This window comes from Pongo abelii, chromosome 3, assembly GCF_028885655.2.
Source record: "Pongo abelii isolate AG06213 chromosome 3, NHGRI_mPonAbe1-v2.0_pri, whole genome shotgun sequence".
NCBI lineage: Eukaryota > Metazoa > Chordata > Mammalia > Primates > Hominidae > Pongo > Pongo abelii.
The window spans coordinates 651287-675124 of NC_071988.2; the positions used below are offsets into that span (position 1 = coordinate 651287).

A 23838-nucleotide genomic window follows, 5' to 3' on the forward strand; every position below is an offset into this window, starting at 1 on the left:
TGGGGCAGAGAACGCAGGGGGGGCGTCACAGGCCCACACCGTGGCACGATGGACAACGCCAGGGTCCTCAGGTCAGCAGCGGGGTCTGGATACCTGCTGGCAGCAGGAGAGGCGCCAGCAAATGGGAGAGGCAGGATAGGCGCCAGGAACAGGAGAGGCAGGGCTGCCCCAGCCCCACGTGGACCAGGTGGGAGCTGTGGTTCCTCACACACCCGCTCCGGTGGGTGGAGAGGGGCTGTCTGGAGCCTGCAGTGGAGAGGGCTTAGGCCAGGTGCAGCCTTGGCAGGAAAGGGGGCCTTGGTTGGTCAGCAAAGCCCCACAGGGGAAGGACAGGCAGCAGGTCCATCTCCCGGGCCCGGCCTCTAGAGTGCTGCGTGGTTCACCCTCCACCAGGAGGCTGTGAGGGGACTGAAGATAGCCCAGGGCACTCGGGGTCTGACACTAGAAACAGCTCCAGAGCACGTCTGTGTCTGCCCCAGGTGAGTGCACGGTGAGGTCCTGGTCAGCTGAGTGTCTGGACAGTGTAGCCCAGCCCAGCTCAGCACTGTGTACAGCGCCATCCCCCTCCCCGCCTCTCCCCAGCTGCAGGAAGGGTCCCCAGAGCCAAGAGGGGGCTGCCCTCAGGGGACCACAGGCTGGAGCCAACAGCAGCTGTGGGAGGGAGCTGCCCACAGTTCCTAGGAGTTGTGGAGCAGCTGGCCGAGGGGGAGGGTGTCAGCTTCCCCTCCCAAGAGCCAGTTTCTGTCGGGCAGGCTCCGTCCCAGGCTGTGTCTCCACGAGCACATCTGAGTCACAGGGTCGGGGGGCTGGGCGGGGTCCGAGGAGCTGCTTCCCTGCCCAGGCTGTGTCTCCACGAGCACATCTGAGTCACAGGGTCGGGGGGCTGGGCGGGGTCCGAGGAGCTGCCTCCCTGGTCACTGTTCTCCCACCCTCTGTTCCTCCCACCAGCCTATGATGGACCGGAACAAGGCGGCCGAGCTCCCCAAGCTGCAAGTGGGCTTCATCGACTTCGTGTGCACATTCGTGTACAAGGCGCGTGGTTCACGGGTGTTCCGAGCTGACTGGGGCAGGGTGGCTGGGAGCAAGCAAGGGGGCGTGGGCTGGAGTCGTGTGGACTCACACAGGCCCGGCGGTGTCCTCACTGGAGCAGGGATGCCAGTGCCGGCTTCATGCCGCTCTCGAGTGGGGCAAATGGGGAGGAACATCAGTTTCCGTACCCCCACAGGTGCCCCAGCCATCCTCACCCTACTGTGCCCCTGGAAGCTTTGAGTCCTTTCCCAGCCCAGAATGTCCTCTGCTAGCCTCCAGGCCCACCCCAGAAGTTCCCCCTCAGTGCCCCCCACCATGGCCAGCACTGTTTTGGGGACCCTGGCTGCAGCTCTGTGGGTTCATTTGTTCCATATTTGTGAACCGTCGAGGCGGGGCTGGGTCGGCCTGTCTGCTGGTGTGCCCGCCCACAGCGGCATTTGGAACAGCAGAAGGAGCCACATCCCTGCCAATCTGCCACAGTCCGATGCCAGTTGAGTCTCCGAGGACGCAAGGCAGACACTGAGGGGGAGACTCGCTGGGGCAGGGGTCTGACCGTGGGGCCCCTGTGTGATGCCCATAAGAGCCAGCTGCCTCCGGCCGCGCTCCCTGGTGATGGAATCCACGCCCCAAGGAGGATGCCACGGGTTCCACATGAAGTTGTCCCGGAGTGGGCCATGCCTGCTCCCCACCCCGTCCCACCCACCCCAGGTCGCCAGTGCTAGGGAGAAGGTGGGACAAGAGAGGATATTTGGGCCTGAAGTGGCCACAGGTCAAGGCCCCACTGCAGGTGCCCCCGACTGCCTTCCCCACCCCGCCACACTCCATGTGTGATGTGCGTGAGTGCACGCATGTGCTGCGCTTGCATGATGTGTGCCGTGTGTGGGAGGGACGGGAGAAGGCACTGCAGGGCCTGCTGTCCGCCTGCGCCCACCACCCCTCTGCCCGGCACCGTGCCCCCGCCCCCTGAGCTGTTCTGCTCGTTCTTGGGTTCCTCTCCCTGCAACGCTGCACCCTAAGCATTCACACCCTAAAGCTCCCGGCTTTAATGCCACCAACACAGGCCGCGAGGTTTCTCCCTTCATAGGGCTCTGCTGGGAAGGTGCCCCCTCTGTGGCACTCCCTCCTCCTGCCAGGCAGTTCCCCTACGAGGGGGATGAGCTGGGGAAGGGCTGTCTTACTCTGGAGAGAGCAGGCAGGACAGGACTCGTGGTGACTTCTCGACTCCCCTCAGGAGTTCTCTCGTTTCCACGAAGAGATCCTGCCCATGTTCGACCGACTGCAGAACAATAGGAAGGAGTGGAAGGCGCTGGCTGATGAGTATGAGGCCAAAGTGAAGGCTCTGGAGGAGAAGAAGAAGGAGGAGGAGAGGGTGGCGGTCAAGAAAGGTCTGGCTCTGTGTGGCCTGCGGGGCAGGGACTCGGTGACTCTCCCAAGGCAAAATGAAAAGACAAGGCACAGAGCAGAGTTAAAATGGAGAAAAGCAGAGCTGCTTTCAAGCAGCCCCGACGTGGACAGGGCCGGAGTGCAGGGAAAGAGGCCACGGCGGGGGAGAGTGGCAGCTGACTCCACCTCGGTAGCAAACCCGGACTGAAAAACTTCCTCCGTTCCTAGCCAGTGAACCCCATTTTTCACTAAAGAAGTAACCATATGTTATGTCCTTTATAAAGGACTTAGTTGTAACAAGTCAGCACACCCCCCAAGTTCAAGTCCCAAAGGCATCGTGGTCTTGCCATTTGCCCGCGCTTGGCTACCTTAGCTCTGAGGTTTGGCTTGCTATTCCTGCTATTCCCGCTATCCCATGCTATTCTCACTATGCCGTGCTATTTATTCCCACCACCCCATGCTATTCTTCACTACACCATGCTATTCCCCTATGCCATGCTATTCCCCTAGCCCATGCTAGTCCCACTACTCCATGCTGCTCCCACTACCCCATGCTATTCCCCTATCCCATGCTATTTCACTATCCCACGGTATTCTCACTATCTCATGCTTCCCATTATCCCATGCTATTCCCCTACCCCATGCTATTCCCGCTATCCTATGCTACATAAACAAGGCGACTTCAGGACTATGGAAGGCCAGGATGAGCATAATCAGGGCACAGTGTCAACAGGGGCTAAAGCACTAAGAAAGGCTCAGCCCGGCTAATCGGCTTGGGCTGGTCACAGACCCAGGCGCTGTCCTTCCTCCTGCAGGGGTTGGTAGAGGTCACACCAGGCAGGAGGGAAGGAATAGTGCTGGTGTGCACAGGTGGTTCCACTCACCATCTTGTCTTCTCTTGCAGTAGGCACAGAAATTTGCAATGGCGGCCCAGCACCCAAGTCTTCAACCTGCTGTATCCTGTGAGCACCGGTCCTGTGGGGACCCCATGGCTCCCTCAATCTTCACCCACTAGGATTTGGGTTCTGCCTGTGGCCATTTGCTACAAGAGGTTAGGAAGTCCAACAAAATGACTGAAGATCTTTCTGGATATTTTATTTTTTTATTTTTTATTTTTGGGAGGGGATGGACTCTTGCTCTGTCACCCAGGCTGGAGTGCCGTGGCATGATCTCAGCTCACTGCAACCTCCACCTCCCAGGTTCAAGCGATTCTTGTGCCTCAGCCTCCCGAGTAGCTGGGACTACAGGCGCCTGCCACCACACATGGCTAATTTTTGTATTTTCAGTACAGATGGGGTTTCACTGTATTGGGCAGGCTGGTATCGAACTCCTGACCTCAGGTAATCACCCCGCCTCAGCTTCCTGAAGTGCTGGGATTACAGGCATGAGCCACCATGCCCAGCCTGCTTTTATAAACTGAAGCCAACTGTGAATAAACTGTAGCTTACATTACTCATCCATTTTTGGATAGTTACCACTGGGAGACCTTTGAAAAGGGTCCGTGAACTCTGAAATCACTGAGAACATTTGCAGCCACACATGTACATATGTGTATACAGGTAGACAGATGGACACAGAGAGGCCGTTTCTCATCTGGTTTAGGAAAACACACATGCTCAGGAATTCAGAATAAAATAAACAGAAAACTAGTTGCCCATTATTTGTGGTAAAATGATAGCAGAAGCCACCCTACATTTGACCCATCAGAAAATTCTGCCAGAAAGGTCCAGGCCACGAGTGGAGCAGCCATCCAACTTCAGTGGTCTGAGTGGAAATGATCTGTAATGAACACCATGCAGAGTGGCGCTGATGGCCCCAGACGGCTCCAGGAGGGCGGGGCGGGGCTGGATGCCGATGCCCGTGCACCCCCATGATTAAATATTGGTGAGCCTGGAGTAAAGGACAGAGGCAAAGAAACGGACTTCCCAGTTGAAATGGGTATTATGTTAAATTCAGGATGTTCAATTCATGATGTGAGCTCCAAAGCATTTGCTCCCAACACTAGATGACGCTTAACTAGATGGGGTCATTGCGGTGGGTGTGGGAGAGCAGCAGACATGCCCAGCACAGCTACAGGCCTGCAGGAAGCGGGTGCTGGGTTTTCTGTTTGAGACAGTCTCACTCTGTCACCCAGCCTGGAGTGTAGTGGCTTGATCTTGGCTCAATGCAACCTCCACCTTCCGGGTTCAAGCAATTCTGCCTCAGCCTCCTGAGTAGCTGGGATTACAGGCACCAATCACCACAACCAGCTAATTTTTGTATTTTTAGTAAAGACAAGGTTTCGCCATGTTGGCCAGGCTGGTCTTGAACTCCTGACGTCAAGTGATCCGCCCACCTCGGCCTTCCAAAGTGCTGGGATTACAAGTGTGAACCACCGTGCCCAGCCTTTTCATCTCACTGGTCAGAGACCCCTGGTATCCAGAGCCTGGGACTGGCATGAGGGGCTCTTAAGAGGTTCTGAGGGATCCTGCAAACAGCCCCTCTGGACGCCAGGACAGGATGTGAAAGCAACTTGCTCACTCAAACCTCACCTTAACCAAATGTCCTGAAAAGCTTGTAGGCTGCTTCTCCCTTTGGCTTTATATTTGCAAATGAACTCATTTTACAAACTGAGGCTCCAAGCTTAGATTTGCTCAAGGCACGTAACTGGGAAGTAGCAAATTCAATCTGTCCATTGCAAACCACCAGGCCAGGGGTTAGGGGTTGTTGGCAAGCTCACAGACAGGAGGGGCGAGAAGCCCAGGAAGACTGCTGGGGAGGGAAGTCGCTCAGGCACCACAGGACCACCTCCCTGCACAACTCAAACAGCACTCAGGCCCTGTGCTCAGGAGGTCACATCACCGGACTTTTAGTCCCAAGTCTGACCTGGCCACCTCCTGGGATCAAAGGGAGGATTTGTGAAGTGACAGGTGGGGGCGAGGGGTTATTGTGGAGGACCCAGCTTCCCAACTGTAAGGGCATCAGTCAGTGCTCACTCCTCCCCATCCAGGGGTCTGGGCTGCTGACAGCAGCAGCCTAGAACTCAGAATCAAGACAACCCCAGTACTCATGAGGCCCCCAGCTGACTGACTCCATTACAGACGGCCTTTGGGGCTCCCCACCTGGATGCCCCAGACAGAACAGGCAGCGCGCATCTGTTCTTCCCACTGTGTTTATATGATGCATTCTGGGTCTGTGAATGGTGACGTGGATTCTTTTGAAACCCCCTCCCTGTCTTCCACCTCATGTGAACTGGGAGGTGGACAGAACTTCAACCTAGGAATTCGACAACCAGCGACAGCAAATGAGAAGGAGCCGGAGTATCACACAACACAGGAAGCTTTATTCATCCGCTGCTGCTCCAAAGAGAGGGTCGCAGGGTCACTCACTTTAATATGCTGTCATCTTGGGCTGGAAGGTTAGAAGAAAAGCACATGCTACTACATTCAGGCAACCTAAAAAGACCACTTCAGCTTCCCAGTTGTTTTTTTTTGTTTGTTTGTTTTCAGACGGAGTCTCGCTCTGTCACCCAAAGGCGCAATCTCAGCTCACTGCAACCTCTGCATCCCAGATTAAAGCGATTCTCCCACCTCAGCCTTCTGAGTAGCTGGGATTACATGCACCCGCCATCATGCCTGGCTAATTTTTTTTAGACAGAGTTTCACTTTGCTGCCCAGGCTGGAGTGCAGTGGCGTGATCTCAGCTCACTGCAACCTCCACCTCCCGGGTTCAAGCAATTCTCATGCCTCAGCTTCCTGAGTAGCTGGGATTACAGGTGCCTGCCACCATGCCCGGCTGATTTTTTTGTATTTTAATAGAAATGGGGTTTCACCATCTTGCCCAGGCTGGTCTCAAACTCCAGAGCTCAGGCAATCTGCCTGTCTCAACCTCCCAAAGTGCTAGGATTACAGGCATGAGCCACCGCACCGGGCCATGCTCGGCTAATTTTTGTAGAGACAGGATTGCACCATGTTGGTCAGGCTGGTCTTGAACTCCTGACCTCAGGTGATCTGCCCGCCTCGGCCTCCCAAAGTGCTGGGATACAGGCATGAGCCACCACGCCTGGCCAGCTTCCCCATTTTTAAACAATCCGCATCTACTTAGCTCTGCTTAAATGTCCTCCTCCATTTTCCTTATCCCTGCACAAACCTGGGAGGGACAATCTATAAGAACCAGTGTCACTCGTACCTTCTGCCAATTCTCTGGCAATTCGTTTCAGTTCATCCTGCTGCTTCTTCTCCTCTGCTGCTATCCTCCTCTCCTCTTCTGCCCGAGGTTTTAGGTAATCTGTTTGGCGGAATGCAGGAGAATAAAAGTCACTGGAAATGCTGCACAAAAGGAACTGAGTCCACAGGTCAAGGTATCTTCAGCGACGCTGTAAACCAGACGCACCTGCTGTCCCCTCTCTTTATGTTAATGCGAGTCAACGCCTGACCTTCACCCCAGAAGCTACAGAGTCCCTGCTGCCCACCCACTCACGCACTGGCTCACTCGTCCTCTGCGAATAGGGACTGCCTCCCGTCAGACCTCAGCACTCCAACAGCCACTTAGCACCCGTTTTCACCAAGAAGCAGCCGTTTTCGAGTTCCCCGCCCGGGCCTCAGAAGCCTGAGCTTTGGGTGAGCTGATTCCACTCTCGGGGTCACGCTCGGTGGAGGACACGGTCCTGCAGCCTCGCATGCGTCCCAGCCCCCCTTCCAGAGCTGGAGTTCTCCAAATAGCACTGGAGCTCCACAGGAAAGCCGAGCAGACCCCGCCCCGGCCCCGCCCGCGGTCACTCACTGTAGCGCGTGGCTCCGTAGGCCACACCGAGGAACAGGGCGGAGTAGCGGCCGAGCTGCGGGAGAGGTTGGTCAGAGGCGGCGCGAAACGGGGCTCGCGGGACGGGGGTCGCGGGAGGAGAGGGGGTGGGGTCGCTGGGCAGAGGTCGCAGGACGGGTGGGGGTCCGGTCGCCAGGCGAGGGTCGCCGGGCGAGGATCATGGGGGCGGGGGCCGGGGGTCGCAGCCCGCGGGGTCGGAGCTGCGGGGCGGGACACGGGGGCGCCCAGAGCACTGGGCGGCGGCTGCAAAGCCTGGATCACCTTGATGAGCGGAGAGACCTGCACCGGCGGCACCATCTTGTCCCTGACCTCCGCACCGGAAGCACAACCTGCAGACCGAGGCGGATGCCGCACAAGCCGGCAAAGCCTTGGAGGCAAAGGCGGAGCTGGGCGGACGCATGCGCCGTCAGCGGCGAGAGAGAGCGGGGGGCCGCGCCCCCTGGCGGCCGGAGGGTGACTGCGCGCCCCCGCGCGGCGGTAACGTCACGTGAGGCGCACGCGCACAAAGGCTGGGGAGTGCGCGAAGGACCATCGGCTGCGCCTGCGCAGTTGCTGCGTGAGGCGGGGTCAGCGCCCAGTGGGCGGGGGGTTTCCTTTCCCCGCAGGGCTAAGGGTCCGCTGTCTCCTCGCGCTGCTGCCGAGGCCCCGCCGTCGGCGTCCTGGCCGTGTGTCCACACCCCAGACTGCGGACCGGGGCGCACTCTGTCTTCTTGCGCGGAGCGTCCGAGGCCTGAAGTCAGGGCGGCTTGGGCGGGTCCAGCCCCGCGGACCGCGCCCACCCGAGGGTGGCCTGGGCAGGGACCTGGGGGTCCTGGGAGCGGAGTGTGAGCCGAGTGCAGGTGGCTCCCCGGGCAGGTCCTTCTCCTACAAGGCAGTAGTGTCTGTCGCCGGCCGGGCCGCTTTGGATTCCGCGGCCCGCGGTAGCATGGCCTCCAAGCCCCTCTTCCTGCGGCTGCTCTGCCTGGGAGCACCGGGCGCCCTTCACCTCGGAGCTGGAGCTTCCTCACCCAAGGATGCCCCATCACTTCTGTCCCGAGGAGGGGCTGGGATCTTCTTGGGAAGGCCAGCCCCCAGCAGAGGCTGCTCCCTGGGTCCCCCGACTCCAGCCCTCAGGACTCCACGGCTCCAAGGGCCCGCCCCGGCCCAGTCCTGGGGACCACTGAGCCCCGCACTGGTCTTTGCTGGCCTCTGTCCACCTCCCAGTAGCTGTGTGTCTCCCACAGCCGCCCAGAGATGGGGCCTGCGGTGCCTATGCAGCCTCCCCGCTGTGCCCGAGGTGCTGACCCGCCAGCCCCAGGGACACCAGGCCTGGAGTCTAGGCAGGAGCCTGGCCCCTCCCACGTTCTGAGTCTTCCTGGCGGCAGCCGTGCTGCCCGTGCTGGGCCACCCGCGGGCCCCCTTTGGCACCATGCAGTAGTGACGCAAGGCCTCCTGTGTCCCCTCCTGGCCCTGCACTGCTACAGGCAGAAGCAACTGGAGAACTATGGCTCGGGCCTCGCTAAGGTGCAGCATCACAAACTCCAGGACTCCTGAAGCGATCGTGGGGAGGACCCGTGATCCTGGCGGCCTGGGCTGCCTGTCCGGGCCTAAGTCGCCTCTGCCCCCTCTCCTGGCTTGCTCTGGGGTCCTGGCCCTCTCTGGCTGAGAAACTAGGAAGTCACTGGGCTCTGTTTCCTGGGCTGGGTATACCAAGGCCAATCCTATAGAGCAGGGGTCCCCAACTACCAGGTGCGGACCAGTACCAGCTTGTGGCCCGTTAGCAACCAGACAGCACAAGACGAGGTGAGGGAGCATTGAGGGAGCATGATCGCCCGAGCTCCACCCACTTTCAGATCAGCCTGGGCAACAGATTCCCATAGGAGCGTGAACCCTACTGTGAGCTGCGCACTTGGATCTGGATTGCGCTCCTTGTGAGAATTTAATGTCTGATGAACTAAGGTGGAATAGTTTCATCCCGAAACCTTCCTCCCCAACACGGAAAAATTGTCCTCCATGAAACCTGTCCCAGGTGCCAGAAAGGTTAGGTACTTGCTGTAGGGCCACCCTGATCTTTTCTCCAGCTTTTGTGAGGTTGACTGGCAGTCCCTGAAGACTCCTGCCTGAGGCCTCTGCCTGAACCCTGTCCTCAGGGGGCCAGAAGCAAACTCCAGCCCTCCCCAGGCCTACTGCTCGCTGAGGAAGCCACAGGTGCACACTGGATCCACAAGACAGAACCATCCTGGCCCTCGACAAGCCCCCTCTTCCGCCAGGGCAGACAGCCTCAGGTGACAATGGGTTTTCCCTTCACTGGAGTTTAAAATAAACCAGACTCCTCAGCAACTCCTGCTTCCAGAATCAAAAATAAGTGTCTCTGGGGCCCAAGGTGGGGGGTGAGGGGGACATACCAGCAGCTTCCACCAGAGGTGGGGCGGGGCAGGGCACCAGCAGAGAAAACATGCGGGCAAACACACACCGCCTGGGGAAGACCCCCTGAAGCAGATGGAGACTTGCCTTTGCTCAAGGCCTTTCCTGAGAGCTTAGTGGTGGGCGGGGTCCCACCTGGCTCAGCACACCGCCCGCGGGGTCCTCTGCAGCTGTCAGGTCAGCTGTGGGTGCAGAAGCCGATACTCCCCCGGCTGAGGCTCTGCTGCTATCTTTAGCACTGTGCTCAGACTCCAGTGGCCTGGGAACCCTCTGCAGGGGGCTCTGCAGCCCTTCTCACATTCCCGGTGGCCTTGGGGGGCCTCCCAACCATGCTGCCCCCCTCGGTGTGGTTCTCCCCACTCCTGCAGCCCAGCAGTGCCCCTTCAGGGTCACACCCAGACCCCACTGGACTGGCAGCAGGGGATGCCCTGGCCCTTGCTCCCAGCCCCAGGTTCCCACATCTGGTCACCAGGCCCCTTGCAGTAGGCCCCAGGTCCCTCCTGGGCAGGTCATGCCTCCCAGGGTCCTCGACCTCAGGCGTCAGTGCTTCGTAGAGGCCGCTGGACCTGGGGATGGCACCAGGCAGCATCTCAGGGGACGCCAACTGTGACCATGTGTCCCTCGGGGGTAGGACCTCTGCTCAAGAGACATGCAAGTGCCGCCTGTCTTTTTAGCTTTGCAGACACGGTGGCACCCCCAGGGATTCCACCCGCTGTTGTGGCTGCATACACTCACTCCCACCCCGGCCCCTGCAGCACCGAGGGGCAGGTGCCCTGGGTCCTATTACCTGCTGCCACCCACCCAGACGCAGGCCTGGGGGGCTCCAAAAGCTTGTTCTCCACTCAGCCTGTAGGCCTCCTCCTTGATCCGGCTTGGCCTGCAGACCCTCCTCCCACCCCTTGAACCAGGGCATCTGGATCCTGACTCTGGTGGACTCTGATGTCTGGCACCACCAACAGACCCTGGGCCAGGTCCCTTCCCCAGACTCTGCCCCTGAGACCATGGTATAGTGGGGAAGACCAGGCTCAGGGCCCTGGAGTCCCCGTCCCAGCCCATCTGAGCAGCTTGGCCATCTCCATGGCTTCTCCAACCCAAAAATGTCATCACCCATGGGCCAGGCAAGGAGCTCCCAGCCATGAGGTCAGATGGGGTGGTCCCAGGGCCAAGGCTATGGACTGACTTTTCTGTCACCAAGGCAGGGAGGGGCGTGGACACCCCTGACAGACAGAGTGTGCTTGGCAGAAGCCTGGTGACCAGCTGCAGTCACCCACAGCACCTTTGTGCAAATCTAGAAAAAGTGCCCCTTCCTCTGGCTCCTGCAGTTCCAGGGTACCCAGGCCCCCAGCCAAGAGTGTGTACAGGTGGCCCTGGTGACACACAGAATCCTTGGGAGAACAAAGCCTCTCTGGGGATAGGGGACACATGGGGTGGGAGGTGGTCCTGGCCAGAGGAGTCTGGGGGGGCTGAGGGCCTTGCAGGGTAGGGCAGGGCAAGGGTGTGAGTCACTGCCAGGCTGCCAAAGCTCACTCTGCAGTTGTCCAGTCCCCTGGGGTAGCCCCAAGCCTGTCCTTGTAGGGAGTGGCAGCCGGAGTCTGAACTGTCCTGGGGGACCAAGCAGGAGCTTAAGATGGGCAAGACCTGGGGCCCTGGGCAGACACATCGAAGCAGGCAGAAGCAGGCATGGTGAGCAGGCCGCCGTGCATGCCTGGGGCAGGCATGTGGGTGTGAGCTGTGCTGTGCTTGTGTACATGTGCACAGACAAGAGCGTGGGTGTGTCTGTGCATGCATGTGAGTGCAGGTGTGGGCGTGTGCTGTGCGTGCATATGCGTGTGCATGAGCGTGTGTATGTGCGTGTGTGTGACCTTGCAGGTGTGGGCTTGTGCTGTGCAGTGGGAGGTACATGTCCCACGCTGCTGCCCTGGTGAGAGTCCGGAGCAGGATGAGGGGGTTCCTGGCCTTCACAAAATCCTGGTACCCAGAACAAGCCCACCCAGAGTCCACTTGCCCCTCAAGCCTTCAGAGGCCAAGCTGGCTCCTGCTGGACTGTGATCCCTGACCACTGTGCTCTGTGGGCCTTCTGGAAGCCACTGTCCCTCCCCTACTCCCTGTGCTGAAGCCAGACACCTGCAGCCGTCCTGCCCCCAACCCCAGCTACCCAGGCCTGAGGCTGGCATGCTCCTCAGCTGCCTGGCCCCCTCCAGCCCCAAGGGCTGAGGTCCACCCTTCATCTGAGTTAAGTCTCTCAAAACTCTGGGTGCCCTGGAGGGTTTCCTCAGCCAGCCCAGGCCCCTCAGCTATGGCGCTCCCACTGCAGGCCAGTAGGAAGACCAAGAAGAAGGAAGGGGGTGCCCTCCGGGCCCAGAGAGCCTCATCCAATGTCTTCTCCAACTTTGAGCAGACTCAGATCCAGGAGTTCAAGGAGGTGAGACTTTCCTGCTTCACTGGGAGCCCCCACCCCCAGGAGCCTGTGCTGGAAAGACCCCAGGTGGGCTGGCTCCAGGGCCAGCAGGAGTGGGAGCCTATCCTCAGTCAGGGGTGCTGAGGAGCCCTGAGGGGGCAGGGCAGAGCCCAGCCGGGTCTGCAGCACAGCAGCCCTGACCTTGGTTCCCAGGCATTCACACTCATGGATCAGAACCGAGATGGCTTCATTGACAAGGAGGACCTGAAGGACACCTACGCCTCCCTGGGTAGGTATCCAGGCAGAACGCCTCAGAGCCCTTGGAGGAGGCGAACACAGAGGTCCTCCAGCTCCAGACGCCGCGGCCCCTCCTCAAGTGGAGCCAGGGTCCGCGCCTTAGAGGCCCACCAACGGCCCTGAAGCTGCGAGGCGATGGCCCTGGCCGCCCTTGGTTCCATCAGAGCTGGCAGAGAGCGTCCCAGGGTGAGACAGGGTGGGTGGGACAGCCCAAGCCTGGAAACTCAGAGTGGGCTTTGGGGCAGCAGACTCCAGGGAGGGGCCGACACTCTGGTAGGACGCCACAGGCAGGCAGGCAGCTTGCCCCCAGGCCGGACCACAGAGCTGGCAGGGAGCCTGGAGACCCTGCCCGGCCGGACCACAGAGCTGACAGAGGGCATGGAGACCCTGCCCAGCTGGACCACAGTGTCGGGGCGGGGCCGGCATGGAGTCCCTGCCCAGCCTCTGCAGCACAGCCCGAGTGTGGTGGGGCACACTGCCCTCCCCAGCTTCAGTTCTCCCTGCGGCACATTCTGTTCCCAGCAGCTGCCTCTGACCTGAGGCAGGAGGGCAGGGGGCTTCGGTCCTGCCCTGGGAGCTGGGGAGTGATTTCTCCTTGGGGTGGGAGGGTCGCAAGTGACCCACCTTCCTCTCGGCCCTGCTTATGCCCAAGTTAAGAACAGCAGATCCTAGCACCTTCCCAGGCTCTGTGTCACCTCCCTCTCCCTCAGCACTTAGTCATGGGGCTCAGGGTTTGGGGTGAGGTGGACACAGCCAGCCAGATGCACCCATTGCCCCACGTGCCTGGGCCAAGCGCCTCCTTCCTGCTCCCTTCCCACCCCTCCCATCTGCCTGCCTGGCCCTGTGCTGGGGTCACCTGCTGGTGGCACAGGGCAGGCAACATGCCCTGCCCTGTGACGCCCCCACGTCTGTAACAGGCAAGACCAACGTCAAGGACGACGAGCTGGATGCCATGCTCAAAGAGGCCTCAGGGCCCATCAACTTCACCATGTTTCTGAACCTGTTTGGGGAGAAGCTGAGCGGTGAGCACCGGTGGGGCAGGCCTTGCCCTCCTAGCTAATTCCTGACAGTTAGAGATCCGGACATTTCACGTAAAAATCCCTCTTTTCCAATCTCTGGAGAAGCCCTAGGGCCTGGCACTCTGGGAGCCAACAACTGTGGGGCCCCGTCAGCCACCCCAGAGCCATGTGCTCAGGCCCGCCCTCCTGCCCCACGTGCTGTGTGACCCGCCGTCGACACCTCTGTCCCTCACTCGTGCAGCACTCACCCCCAGCTCCAGGCCTGGGCTGACCCTGGGCACTCCAAAACTCACTACACCCCAGGGCAGGAGTGCCCGACAAGGCCTCCTTGGGGCTCAGGAAAGGAGAAGGCCTTCAGGCAGAGGCCACCTCGTGGGCAGAGGCTTGGAGTCTCCCCCTGCTGGGGCAGGGGTCTCCCCTCCTGCCATCTGCCCTTGGCAGCCACAGCAGGACGGCCATCCTGAAGCCCCAGGGCTGAAGGTGCCTTTGTGGCAGGTACCGACGCCGAGGAGACCATTCTAAACGCCTTCAAGATGCTGGACCCGGACGGAAAAGGGAAAATCAACAAGGAGTAGTGAGTGCCCGGCTCGGCCAGGGCGGCCCGGCCTCCGGGGGACCCCAGCGATCTCACCCTGTCCCAAAAGGGACAGTCAGCCACCAGATGCCACCCCCACCTCCCCACCTCTGACCAGCTTGAGGGCCATGAGGAGCGAACCCAGGATCCCAGCTGAGTGGGAGGCCAGTCCTGCTCACAGGGACCAGCGCCTGTGCCCGGGGCGGTGCGGGGGGCGGGAGGCGGCTTCCCCTCAGCCCACTCCTCCATCTTCAGCTCCTACTAGGCGCTGGGGAAAGTACCAGGCGCTGGCCTGCAACCTCCTTCCGGCTCTGTCCCCATCAGCGGCCCCCAGGCGTCCGCCCCAGAAGTGATGGCCCCCGAGTGTGTCCTTTAAGCTCCCTCGGGCTCTGTCCCCATCAGCGGCTCCCCCAGAAGTGATGGCCCCGGACTGTGTGTTGGGAAGGGACCTGCCCCAGGGCCACACTCCAGCGGGAAGGGCGGGAGTGCAGTGAGCGAGTGCAACCTGGGGCCCCTGGAGCACCTGAGCCCCACCGAGAAGGCTCCTGCGCCCCCGCATCAGCCCGCGCTGACCCCTTTCCTCGTCCTCAGCATCAAGCGTCTGCTGATGTCCCAGGCTGACAAGATGACAGCGGAAGAGGTCTGGCCCGCGGCTCCCCTGCCAAGCCCACGAGGGGAGGGCGGGGCTCCCGGGGTCAGCTGGGTGGAGGGGACGCGGAGCCCGAGGGGCTGCAGCGCCGCGGTCAGGCCCCAGGACAGAACAGGTCCCCGGGGGGGCTCCCGAAGTGTCCGTCTGAGGGACGGAACTGGCTCAGAGGGGTCAGGTCAGCGGTTGGAGACCCCTCCCCTCCGTTAGGTCAGCGGCTGGAGACCCCTCCGCGGCCCGAGCGTCTGTCCCAGCCGGAGGGGCGGGGCTCACAGCTGTGCGGTCCGGAGCCGCCCTCCACCCCCGACGCGCCGCTCCCAGCCCCAGCCCCAGCGGGCGAGACTAATGCCCGGGCACCCCCTAGGACCCCCGCACCTCCCCCAGACCCCACACGGTCCTCCCCGACGCTGCTGAAGGGCCGAGCCCGACACCTGCGCCCAGACTGTGGCTGCAGCCGCCCCCGCCCCCCGTCCCCGCCCCGCCCCTCTAGCCCCGCCCTAACCCCACCTCGGCCCCGCCCCGCCCTCACCACACCTCGGCCCCGCCCCGCCCTCACCACACCTCGGCCCCGCCCCGCCCCCTCTAGCCCCGCCCTCACCCCGGCCCATCCCCGCTCCCCCTCCCGCGGCGCAGAAACCACACCCGGGGCCGCTGCAGGTGCGCGCTTGTAATTCGCTCCCGGAGCCCGCAGGGAGCTCTTTCGCCCCCGCCCGCAGGTGGACCAGATGTTCCAGTTCGCTTCCATCGATGCAGCGGGCAACCTGGACTACAAGGCGCTCAGCTACGTGATCACCCACGGGGAGGAGAAGGAGGAGTGAGGCCCGGCCGGGTCAATAAACTTGGATGCTCGGACCCTGCCTGCGAGTCTGCCGGGGCGGGAGGGCGCGTCGGTGGCTGCTGGGCCTTGCGCGCGGGGCTCAGGGGCCCCTGGGGTCTTCTAGCGAGGCCCCCGCCGCCGTGCACTCCGGAGTCGCCGTGCTGGGCCCCAGGACCCCAGCCCTTCCCGCTCCCCCTCGGTCCACACCCGGCCCTGAGTCTGCGCCGCCCACGGCGTTCCGGGTGGAGGGGGGCTCCCCAGACTCGGCCTGCAGGCGCCGGTATGGGGTGTGGAAGAAGAGCGCCAGGATGCAGCTGAAGAGGGTGCACAGGCCAGCCATCAGCAGCAGAGACACTGGGGACACATAGCACAGCTGTCCCCACAGCCAAGCCCAGGGGCTACAGATGGGCTGAGCCCGATGCTGGCCTATGGTGACCCCACTACCCTTGACCACAGAGTGACCCCAGACAGAGAGCCCACTCCCAGCTCTTCACAGCCCTGAGGGGGTGTTTGCAGACCCAGGTCCTGAGAGAGGTCACTAGCATGGGGTCTGGGATATGGGTGTGCCAGCCCCACCTCTGATCTCGGCCACACCTGTCCTGGCTCACCTGTCCTGTTGCCCGAGGACTCCCTGCGTGGGGCTCACCTGTCCTGCTATCTAGGGCTCCCCACGTAGGGTTCACCTGTCCCCCTCCCCGGGACTCTTCGCATGGGGCTCACCTGTCCTGTTCCCCGGGGACTCCCCATGTGGGGCTCACCTGTCCAGTCAAGTGGATCCTCCCCCTGCTGGCAGGTGAAGAAGGACGGCTCCGAGCGTCGCACAGTCAGTGCCGTCATCACCAGCATGATGAGCATTCCCTCGGCCTGCCTGGACACACGTGGCCCTCAGCCCCCGCTGCACTGCCCACCCCCTCGGAGCCAGGTGCCACCTTGGGAAGTGTTGACATCGGTGCTGTCCCTTGTGCCACCACCCTCCCGACACCACCCTCCCGAAGGCAGCACGCAGCCTCGGTCACAGGCCCTAACAGCCCGCCCTGCCTGCACACAGCAAGCGCTCAGAACCTGCTCGGCTCTTGCCAGAGCAGGCAGGTTCCCCACCTCCCCGAAAAGGGGCCTGGACCACATGGTGCAACCCCAGGGGTATAGGGGTGGAGCAAGGGGAGTATCTCTGGGGTGCAGCTGGGGCAGATGGACACTCACCCCAGCACAAAGATCAGGCCTGTGGCAGCCCCCTCCCCCACGGGGAAGGAACACTCGACCGCCAACTCCAGGGCCACGGGGCCCACCGAGAAGCCAAACAGCCCAAGCAGCGAGCAGGTGGGGGCCAGGGCAAGGGTCTGTCCCTGCAGCTGGGACACCTGGGAGCAGCGGAACAGCAGGCAGACAGGTGGAGGGGGTGGCAGTCAGAACTGGACCTGGCTTCACGGGACATGGGGCACGGGGCAGGAGAACCCATCCCATCCCGGAGCCACCCTGGCTGGCAGAGGCTGGGCATGAGATAGTCCAGACCTCTGTTCCAGCCAAGCCGCCAACCGCCCTCTCCGGGCCTCACCACCCACCCAACCCACAGGGCGGTCTTGGCTTGAGGAGACCCTCACCAGGGCAAACGCCACGCAGGCCAGAGAGGTCAGGCACAGGCCAATCTTGGTGGCCTCAGTGAAGTGCTTGGTCCGGTCCACATAGGGGCTGAGAGCCAGCGCCCCCAGGATCCCAAACGTGATGAAGAGAGCTCCACAGAGGCCGGAAAACCCCTGGAGGAGACGAGAAGAGGCCAGGGCCCCAAGAAGCCACCATCATCCTAGGTGCACGCCGTCAGGGCAGGGGGCTCAGTGTAGGGCTGTGTGCTGTGCCCAAGGCCCAGGCATAGCAACACAGGTTCCAGCCGCACCGCTGGCTGCCTGCAGGGTAGGGTTTCCTGCCTTGTGTTTCCCACCCCACCCCAGAGCAAAGCAATCGCTAAAGGGAAGAGCCTGTCTCCACAGAGGCCCCACAGGACCGTGGTGCCTGTGGCCCTGGCAAAGGTGGAAACATGCCTCCAATCCTACACTGAGCACTGATCCCAGAGGGCAGAGGGCAGAGGGCCAGCTCGGAGATGTGTGAGCAGAGCAAGGCCCTCCCCGCTGCACGTCTGGATACCAGAAGGTGGCGCTGTCCTGCAGACCCACAGGGGCGGGGCCTTGCTGGGAAGGGGCACTGGGAGCCCTGGGGGCCCCACCTTCCCATCCACAGGGCACCGTCAGTCCCTCCGCTCCGTCCCAAAGCTGCCCCACCCCACTGCAGCTGTGCCCACCACCTCCACTGCCTGTGGACATAATGTCACACAGGGCATCTCGGGAGGGCCCACAGCACAGAAGCTTGTCAATGTGGCCCCCGCCAGGGTCGGACACTGGGCACCCTGGAGGCGGCGGTGACTCCGTGGCCATATGGGGTGGGTGACAGAGGCAGGGTCCCCAGGGGTGGGGCCAGGGCTTACACTGGAGTAGCTGCTTGCGCAGAGGATCTGCTCCAGGAGGGCTGAGAAGCTGGAGAAGATCCCGATGACTCCCCCCAAGCACACAGCCAGGATGACATAGGCCTTGTTCCTCACGAGCTGCGGGGAAAGAGCCTCTCAGCCCCAGAGCCCGGGGGCCCTTCTCAAACTCGTCACCTCCTCAGCCTCTTGCCCCCACCCCCAAATCCACCCTACCCCAGGGATCCCACGGCACTGACCAGCTTGAGCCCATCCAGGAACTTCTCTGAGGTGGAGCTGGCGGCCCCGGCAGAGGGCGGGGTGGGGGGCACACTCTCCCAGAGGCAGATGGTGGACAGCAGGCAGACGACGCCAGCAGGGATGGTATAGACACCGAGCTGGGGAGGGGTGTGTGTGCACAAGGAGACCATGCAGACTGGTGCCCACACACGCCGCAGCCCTGCCTGTCCCAGGCGCCACCTCCCAGCTCCTCCTGCCCCACCACCAGCTGCCTCCCAACCTCTGGTCTGCAGCTGCCCTCTGCGAGGCCCAGGCTGGGAGGGGCCTGCTCCAGGAGCTCATGGGGACCCCTGGCTGTCAACGCATCCCTCACCAGTGACACCCTCCCGGCTGACGTTAGCCCAGCACCCCCAGGCTCCAGACTTACATCTCACTGCCAGCTGCATAGCCCATGATAGGGCTCAACACACGGACACAGGTGAGTGCAGAGGCACACGTGCACACACACGCTCAGTACATACCCACAAGCACAGACACCACATACACCCGAGGCACATGCACAAGCACACACAGGTACACATGTGGTGCACGCACACGTGCACAGATACACAGACCCATATGCACACACCACACAACACACATGGGCACAGGAACAGAGACACGCACCACACACACCACACACACTCAATACACACAGGCACACATAGAAACATCACACACTGGCCGGGCGCGGTGGCTCATGCCTGTAATCCCACCACTTTGGGAAGCTGAGGCAGACGGATCATGAGGTCAGGAGTTTGAGACCAGCCTGGCCAACATGGTGAAACCCCAACTCTACCAAAAATACAAAAAAAAAAAAAATTAGCCAAGCATGGTGGCGCACGCCTGTAGTCCCAGCTACTCGGGAAGATGAGGCAGGGGAATTGCTTAAACCCAGTAGGCGGAGGTTGCAGTGAGCCGAGATCGCGCCACTGCAATTCAGCCGGAGCGACAGGCTGAGACTCCTTCTCGGGTGGCGGGGCGGGGGACGGGAATCACACACAGGCATAGGAACACGGACACACTTGGGCTCAGGAACACACCACACAGGCCAGGCACGGGCGCCTCATGACTCCTCACCATTAACGGAATGTCCTCACCCTTCTTGACCAGCGCAGGGGACAGCACGTTGGCCACGAGGACACCCAGGGGGTTTGCTGGGTGGGCGGATGCACAGAGAAACGTGTCAGCTCGGCTGTGGCCCGGCTTCATCGCCAGCCCACAGGCAGAACCTTCCGGGCCCCAGCTCCTCCACCCTGGCCAGAGAGCCCGGGGAGTCGAGTATCTGTGTGTGGAGCCAGAAGAGACCCTGGGGTGAGCCCAGGCAGGCGGCCTCCCTCCCTGGAACTCACACATGGTGGCGAGCATGTTGGCCGTGGTTCGCTGGTGCTCTGGGAACCACAAGGCAGCCAGCTTGGCCGGAGAGAAGATGACCAGGGTCTGGGCAAGGGCACAGAGGCTCTGGCCGCCCATGAGGAAGGCAAATGGGTTCTGGGTCCCAACAACCATGCAGGGCACCATGCGTAGCACACTCCCGGCAAAGTTTAGCCACGCGCCCAGGATGGTCTGTGAGGAGGGGGTCAGGGACGGGGTCAGGAACGCTGCCACCAGCCCAAGTGCCCGCCCCGTCCTCCGAGCACCTGGACCTCCCACTGCCGCCTCCTCGATGCCTCTGCTGGGGTCCCCAGCTGTTGGAACTGGTGGGCCCTGGTCTGGGGAGGAGGCCTTGACTCTCGTTCCCAAATGCAGGGGCCCCTGCCCTGTCCCAGAGCGGGCCATGGTGTGAGGTCTGACTCACCACCGCACGGAGCCCGACGGAGTCCAGGATCCAGATAGCCACCACGCCAAATGGGGTGGATACCACGAGGTAGACCAATGACAGCCAGTTGACCTGCTCCATGGACAGGACGAAGTCCTCAGCAATGATGTCAGCCACAGGTGCGAAGCTGAGCCACAGCTGCGGGGGCCAGGCAGGAGTCAGCGCAGGGCCACAGACCCTGGACCTACATGCTCTGGCCCCAGCCAGCCTGAGGGAGTCAGAGTGCCAGCAGGCCTGTGAGGCCGAGGGGACACAGCAGCTGGACACAGGGCCTTCCTGCCCAAGGAGAGCGCTACCCTGCCTCCCCCGAGGGCAGGCACCCAGCGCAGGGTCAGAGAGCGTGCCCTGACCGGGGACCAGCCTGAGGGGCAGACACTGAGGCCAAGGACCTGGCCAGAGCCCACAGGACCACGAGCCCTGCCCAGACCAGACCTGGCGCTCCAAGGCAGGGAAAGGTGGGCATGACAGGGTCTCAGCTAGAACCTCTGGGATTGCAGGCTGGCCTCACCCAAGGCCAGCCTGACCTTCCCTCCTGCAAGGCCCAGGTGTTTGGGCAGAATGTTGCCAGAGCGGGCACCATTCCCCAACCACAGGCATTATCAAGTGCTAGAGCTCTTCACCCCACAGACGTCCAGCACACAGCACAAGCGCACGCTGCGGCCAAGGGGAAGGCCTCCTAGAAGAGGTGAGACTGGCTCATCCCTGAGGGAGGCCAAAGTGGAGCAGGTCACCGGGGCTCACTCCGGGAGGGAGGGGAGCGTCTGGGCGTGGGCCCCGAGGAGACCGTGTCACTCAAGGTCAACTTCCATGAGTCGACTGAGCTCCAGGCCACACCCTCGGACAGAGCAGCCAGACCCAGGCTCCGCCCGGACAAGGTCTGACTCAGCCCACGGGACAGGACAGGGAGCTTGGGCAACAGCCGCCTTGTCTTCCTTTTTCTGCAGGACAGGGCCAGGCACAGAACGAGCTCCCCAGGCCCAGCTGCTGCCTGCCTGGCCGAGCCCAGGAAATAAAGCCCGCCCTGCGGAGCCGAGCCCGCCGCTCCAGCCTCAGCCCTGTCCCGGTTCCTCGGGGGCCTGAGTGCGGCCCACAGCTGACTCACTGAGCAGAGATGCGTCCGAAGCGTGCGGGGCAACGTGGGAGGATGATCTGTCCGACTCCCTTCCTCCTCTCCCAGCCTCGATCCTGCCTGCGCTCGCCCCCTTGGGTCCTTTGAGTTTCATCCAGAGCACTGGGCTGCCTTCCGGGGTGGGTGTTGACCCGAGCTCTGCTCCGCCTGCCCCTCATGCTGCCCGTTGGAACCCGGGATCCCTGGTCACTGGCTGCAGATGAGTAACCTCCAGCCTCAAGGGCACTTGGCTGGAGTGAACGTGGTGCTCACGGCTCACTGTGGTGACCCAGGCAGAGACCATGACAACTCTTGGTGTCAGGGTGAGATTTCTGTGTGCTCCATGATGACTTGTGGATATTAATAAAACGGTGAAGAACTGCAGGAGAAGGCCCTTGACTGTCCAAGGAATGCCTCACACCCAGGACACCCACTGACTCTTGGACCATGGAACCAGCCCTGCACCCTCAGACACTCCACCCAAAGCCAGTTATGGCTTCCCCAGTGCCTGGACACGGTGGGCCAGGGCGCCAAGCCACGGCAGTGAGTTATGGCTCGTGCCAGCATTGTGGGCAGCAGGCAGCCCCCGGGCCCATCCAGCAGATCCCGGGCCTGTCTCGGCCAGAGGCTGGCTCTCCATACCCAGTCAGCAAAGAAGGAGGGGAGAGGCCCCGGGGTCCACCTGGAAGAGCCCTGACCCAGGCCTAAGAGTGACTCCTGCCCCTGACCCTGAGCTTCCTGACCGTCCCCGTGACCCGGCGCCTCCCTGAGCTGTGGGTCCTGCTGCCAACTCTAGCTGTTCATTGCACGTTGGCCTGATGCTGCCCGACCAGTTCCTGAGGCTCTGGGGGATGGCTGATGAGAGCACACAGGGCGGGAAAGGCTGCAGCGTGCAGCACCGGAAGAGGGTGGGGGCAGGACGGAACCCAGCCCAGCCCAGGAGCCGCACCTCACTCAGAGTCAGGTGGAGGGGAGGGCGGCTCCAAGCGCGCCTCTGCTCTGTGCCTGCTGTCCGGGGGCTGGGAGGCGTGGAGGGAGAGAGGGCCACCGCAGGGCCACCTGTATGTGACTGGCTGGGGAAGAGGGACCCAGGCTGGAGCTACTGAAGGCTGGGAAGGGCTGGGACTCCGTGACTGGCAGATCCCCCTGGGCACCCAGCCCTGCTCTGTGCCCTGGGCCCGGCCACCTCCAGGACAGACAGTGCCCCCAGTGCCCGCAATCCCTAGCCACCCCCAGAAGGCACCCCCCGCCCCCAGCCAGCACCTGGCACCTCGGGCTGTGGCCACAGGAAAACAAAACCCGGCTGGTCCGAGGGACTGAGGGTCCCGGAGCCCCCTGCCCCCGCCCTCGCCCCTACCGTGGCGTTGGAGCAGTTGAGCAGGCTGACCGCGAGCAGGAACACCCAGCGGCGCGCGTAGGTGCGGTGGCCCCGCTGCGCGCACAGGGCCCGGGGCTCGGCCAACCCCGTCTCGGCCTCCGTCGGCCCCGCCATCGTCCGCTGCCTCCACGGGTCTCCGCCGGTCCCGCCGACCGCCCGGGCTTAAGGACCTTCCCGCGTGGGCCGGGACCGCCTGCGGGCGGAGATGGGGCCGGGCCGGGCCACGGGGCCGGTTCCGCCCCAAGGACTACGGAGGAGGGTCCCGCCCCGTCCCAGTTAAAGGAGACCCAAAAAAGCGGGAGAAGGGCGGGCAAAGGTGAAGTTGGACCCTCCTCCTTCGGCCTCATGCTGGAAGTCCCTGCCACAAAAACCGAATGTCCCCTCCGGAAAGGGCCCCGTTCACAGCCTGTGTGCTTCTCAGGGTGGGCGCAGGAAAGGCGGCCTGGAAGTCACTCTGCCCAGCAGAAGCTCTGCATTTCCTGAAGGGGGCTGTGGACCCCAAGTTCCTGAGGTTCAAGCCAGCCACAGGGAGGGGCCAGAAGCCAGCCTGGAAGAAGAGGCTGGGCTCGCTTCGCGCAGAGCCTCAAATCAGACCAGCCGCTCTAGTGCTCCTGTGGGAAGCAGGCATGGGGTAGGAGAGGCGAGGGGCTGCAGGCCAAGGCGGGAGGGAGGGCCGGGAAGGCCTGTGGGCCCCACCCTGGGGTAGGCAGTCCGCCACACACGCACCGGATTGTTACCTGCATTTTACAACGGAGGACACAGCTCTCAGAGGAGTAGGCACAGGTTTCTGTTTGTTTAGGATGGAGAGGCCTGTGTGTCAGAAGGCAGAGGAGGGAGTTTCGGCTTAGTCTTGTCTGCAAGAACCTGCAGATCCCACAACTGTGCCCGGCCCACCCTGGGGGGACCCAAGGGGCTCCAGGCCCTGTTGCTGAGGCCAGTGTAGGGGTGGGGTGGAGGCTGGCCTGGTCAGACGTGCAAACAGGATATCCCCCAAACAGGGAGGCTCTCTTGACCCTTGAAACCATCCCCGTTTTCTGACACAATATTATTCCTGGTTTTTGTCTTAAACATTCATCTCCTTTGCCAGGGCCTGTCCATGGTCCACACCTGAGTCTGAACAGGCTAATCATGAGGCCCCAGGTTTCACTGTGCAATCTTCTGCAGGGATTGTGCGTGTGTCTCAGATAGAGCTGTCCGCTTTGGGATTTTTTTTTTTTTTTTGTAGAGTCTCATCCAGTAACAAAGAGAAAATGGAGCTCACCCAGGGTGTCCTGAGATGGGTGGGCCCCAAGGGGGTTCCACTCTCTGAGACGTGTGATGGGGCCCTGTGGTCCTCACTCTCTTTATCTCCTCTGCCTTCCCCCCGTCTAGCCTCCCCCCTCATCTTTGTTCCCCATTCCCCCACCAGTTCCTTCTGTTCTCCTTCTCCTCACCTCTTG

The 23838-nt window shown here is 62.1% G+C and overlaps 4 protein-coding genes and 1 long non-coding RNA gene across 5 annotated transcripts in view; 3 read left to right on the forward strand and 2 right to left on the reverse strand.

Moving 5' to 3' along the window:
* PDE6B (phosphodiesterase 6B) overlaps positions 1-5593 on the forward strand; it is a 46555-nt gene extending 40962 nt beyond the window's left edge. Inside the window, exons 20-22 of the mRNA XM_024245981.2 lie at positions 949-1032; positions 2261-2414; positions 3317-5593. Of these exons, the coding sequence (XP_024101749.1) occupies positions 949-1032; positions 2261-2414; positions 3317-3378 (300 nt within the window). The 3' untranslated portion in view covers positions 3379-5593. The remainder of the gene's footprint in view (positions 1-948; positions 1033-2260; positions 2415-3316) is intronic.
* Positions 5594-5712: 119 nt separating this feature from the next.
* Positions 5713-7536, reverse strand: ATP5ME (ATP synthase membrane subunit e). The gene is given in 4 exon segments (NM_001131365.1): positions 5713-5802; positions 6580-6678; positions 7174-7228; positions 7474-7536. Coding segments are annotated over 4 exon segments (216 nt in total). The 5' UTR covers positions 7510-7536; the 3' UTR covers positions 5713-5776.
* A 160-nt stretch (positions 7537-7696) lies between these two features.
* LOC134761250 (uncharacterized) lies at positions 7697-9531 on the forward strand. Its single transcript, XR_010139567.1, has 2 exons — positions 7697-8715; positions 9342-9531. It is a non-coding gene; the product is annotated as an uncharacterized LOC134761250 (long non-coding RNA).
* Positions 9532-9639: 108 nt separating this feature from the next.
* Positions 9640-15401, forward strand: MYL5 (myosin light chain 5). The gene is made up of 7 exons (XM_002814489.5): positions 9640-11298; positions 11930-12037; positions 12227-12302; positions 13228-13332; positions 13825-13903; positions 14495-14543; positions 15266-15401. Exons 1-7 carry the CDS (start codon positions 11296-11298, stop codon positions 15365-15367), a joined length of 522 nt encoding a protein of 173 aa, XP_002814535.2. The 5' UTR covers positions 9640-11295; the 3' UTR covers positions 15368-15401.
* On the reverse strand, positions 15197-22872 carry SLC49A3 (solute carrier family 49 member 3). The gene is given in 11 exon segments (XM_054553645.2): positions 15197-15469; positions 15471-15720; positions 16125-16234; positions 16567-16724; positions 16965-17117; positions 17840-17956; positions 18076-18213; positions 19175-19251; positions 19447-19660; positions 19893-20051; positions 22379-22872. Coding segments are annotated over 11 exon segments (1650 nt in total). The 5' UTR covers positions 22514-22872; the 3' UTR covers positions 15197-15330.
* Between the last annotated feature and the right edge of the window lie 966 nt (positions 22873-23838).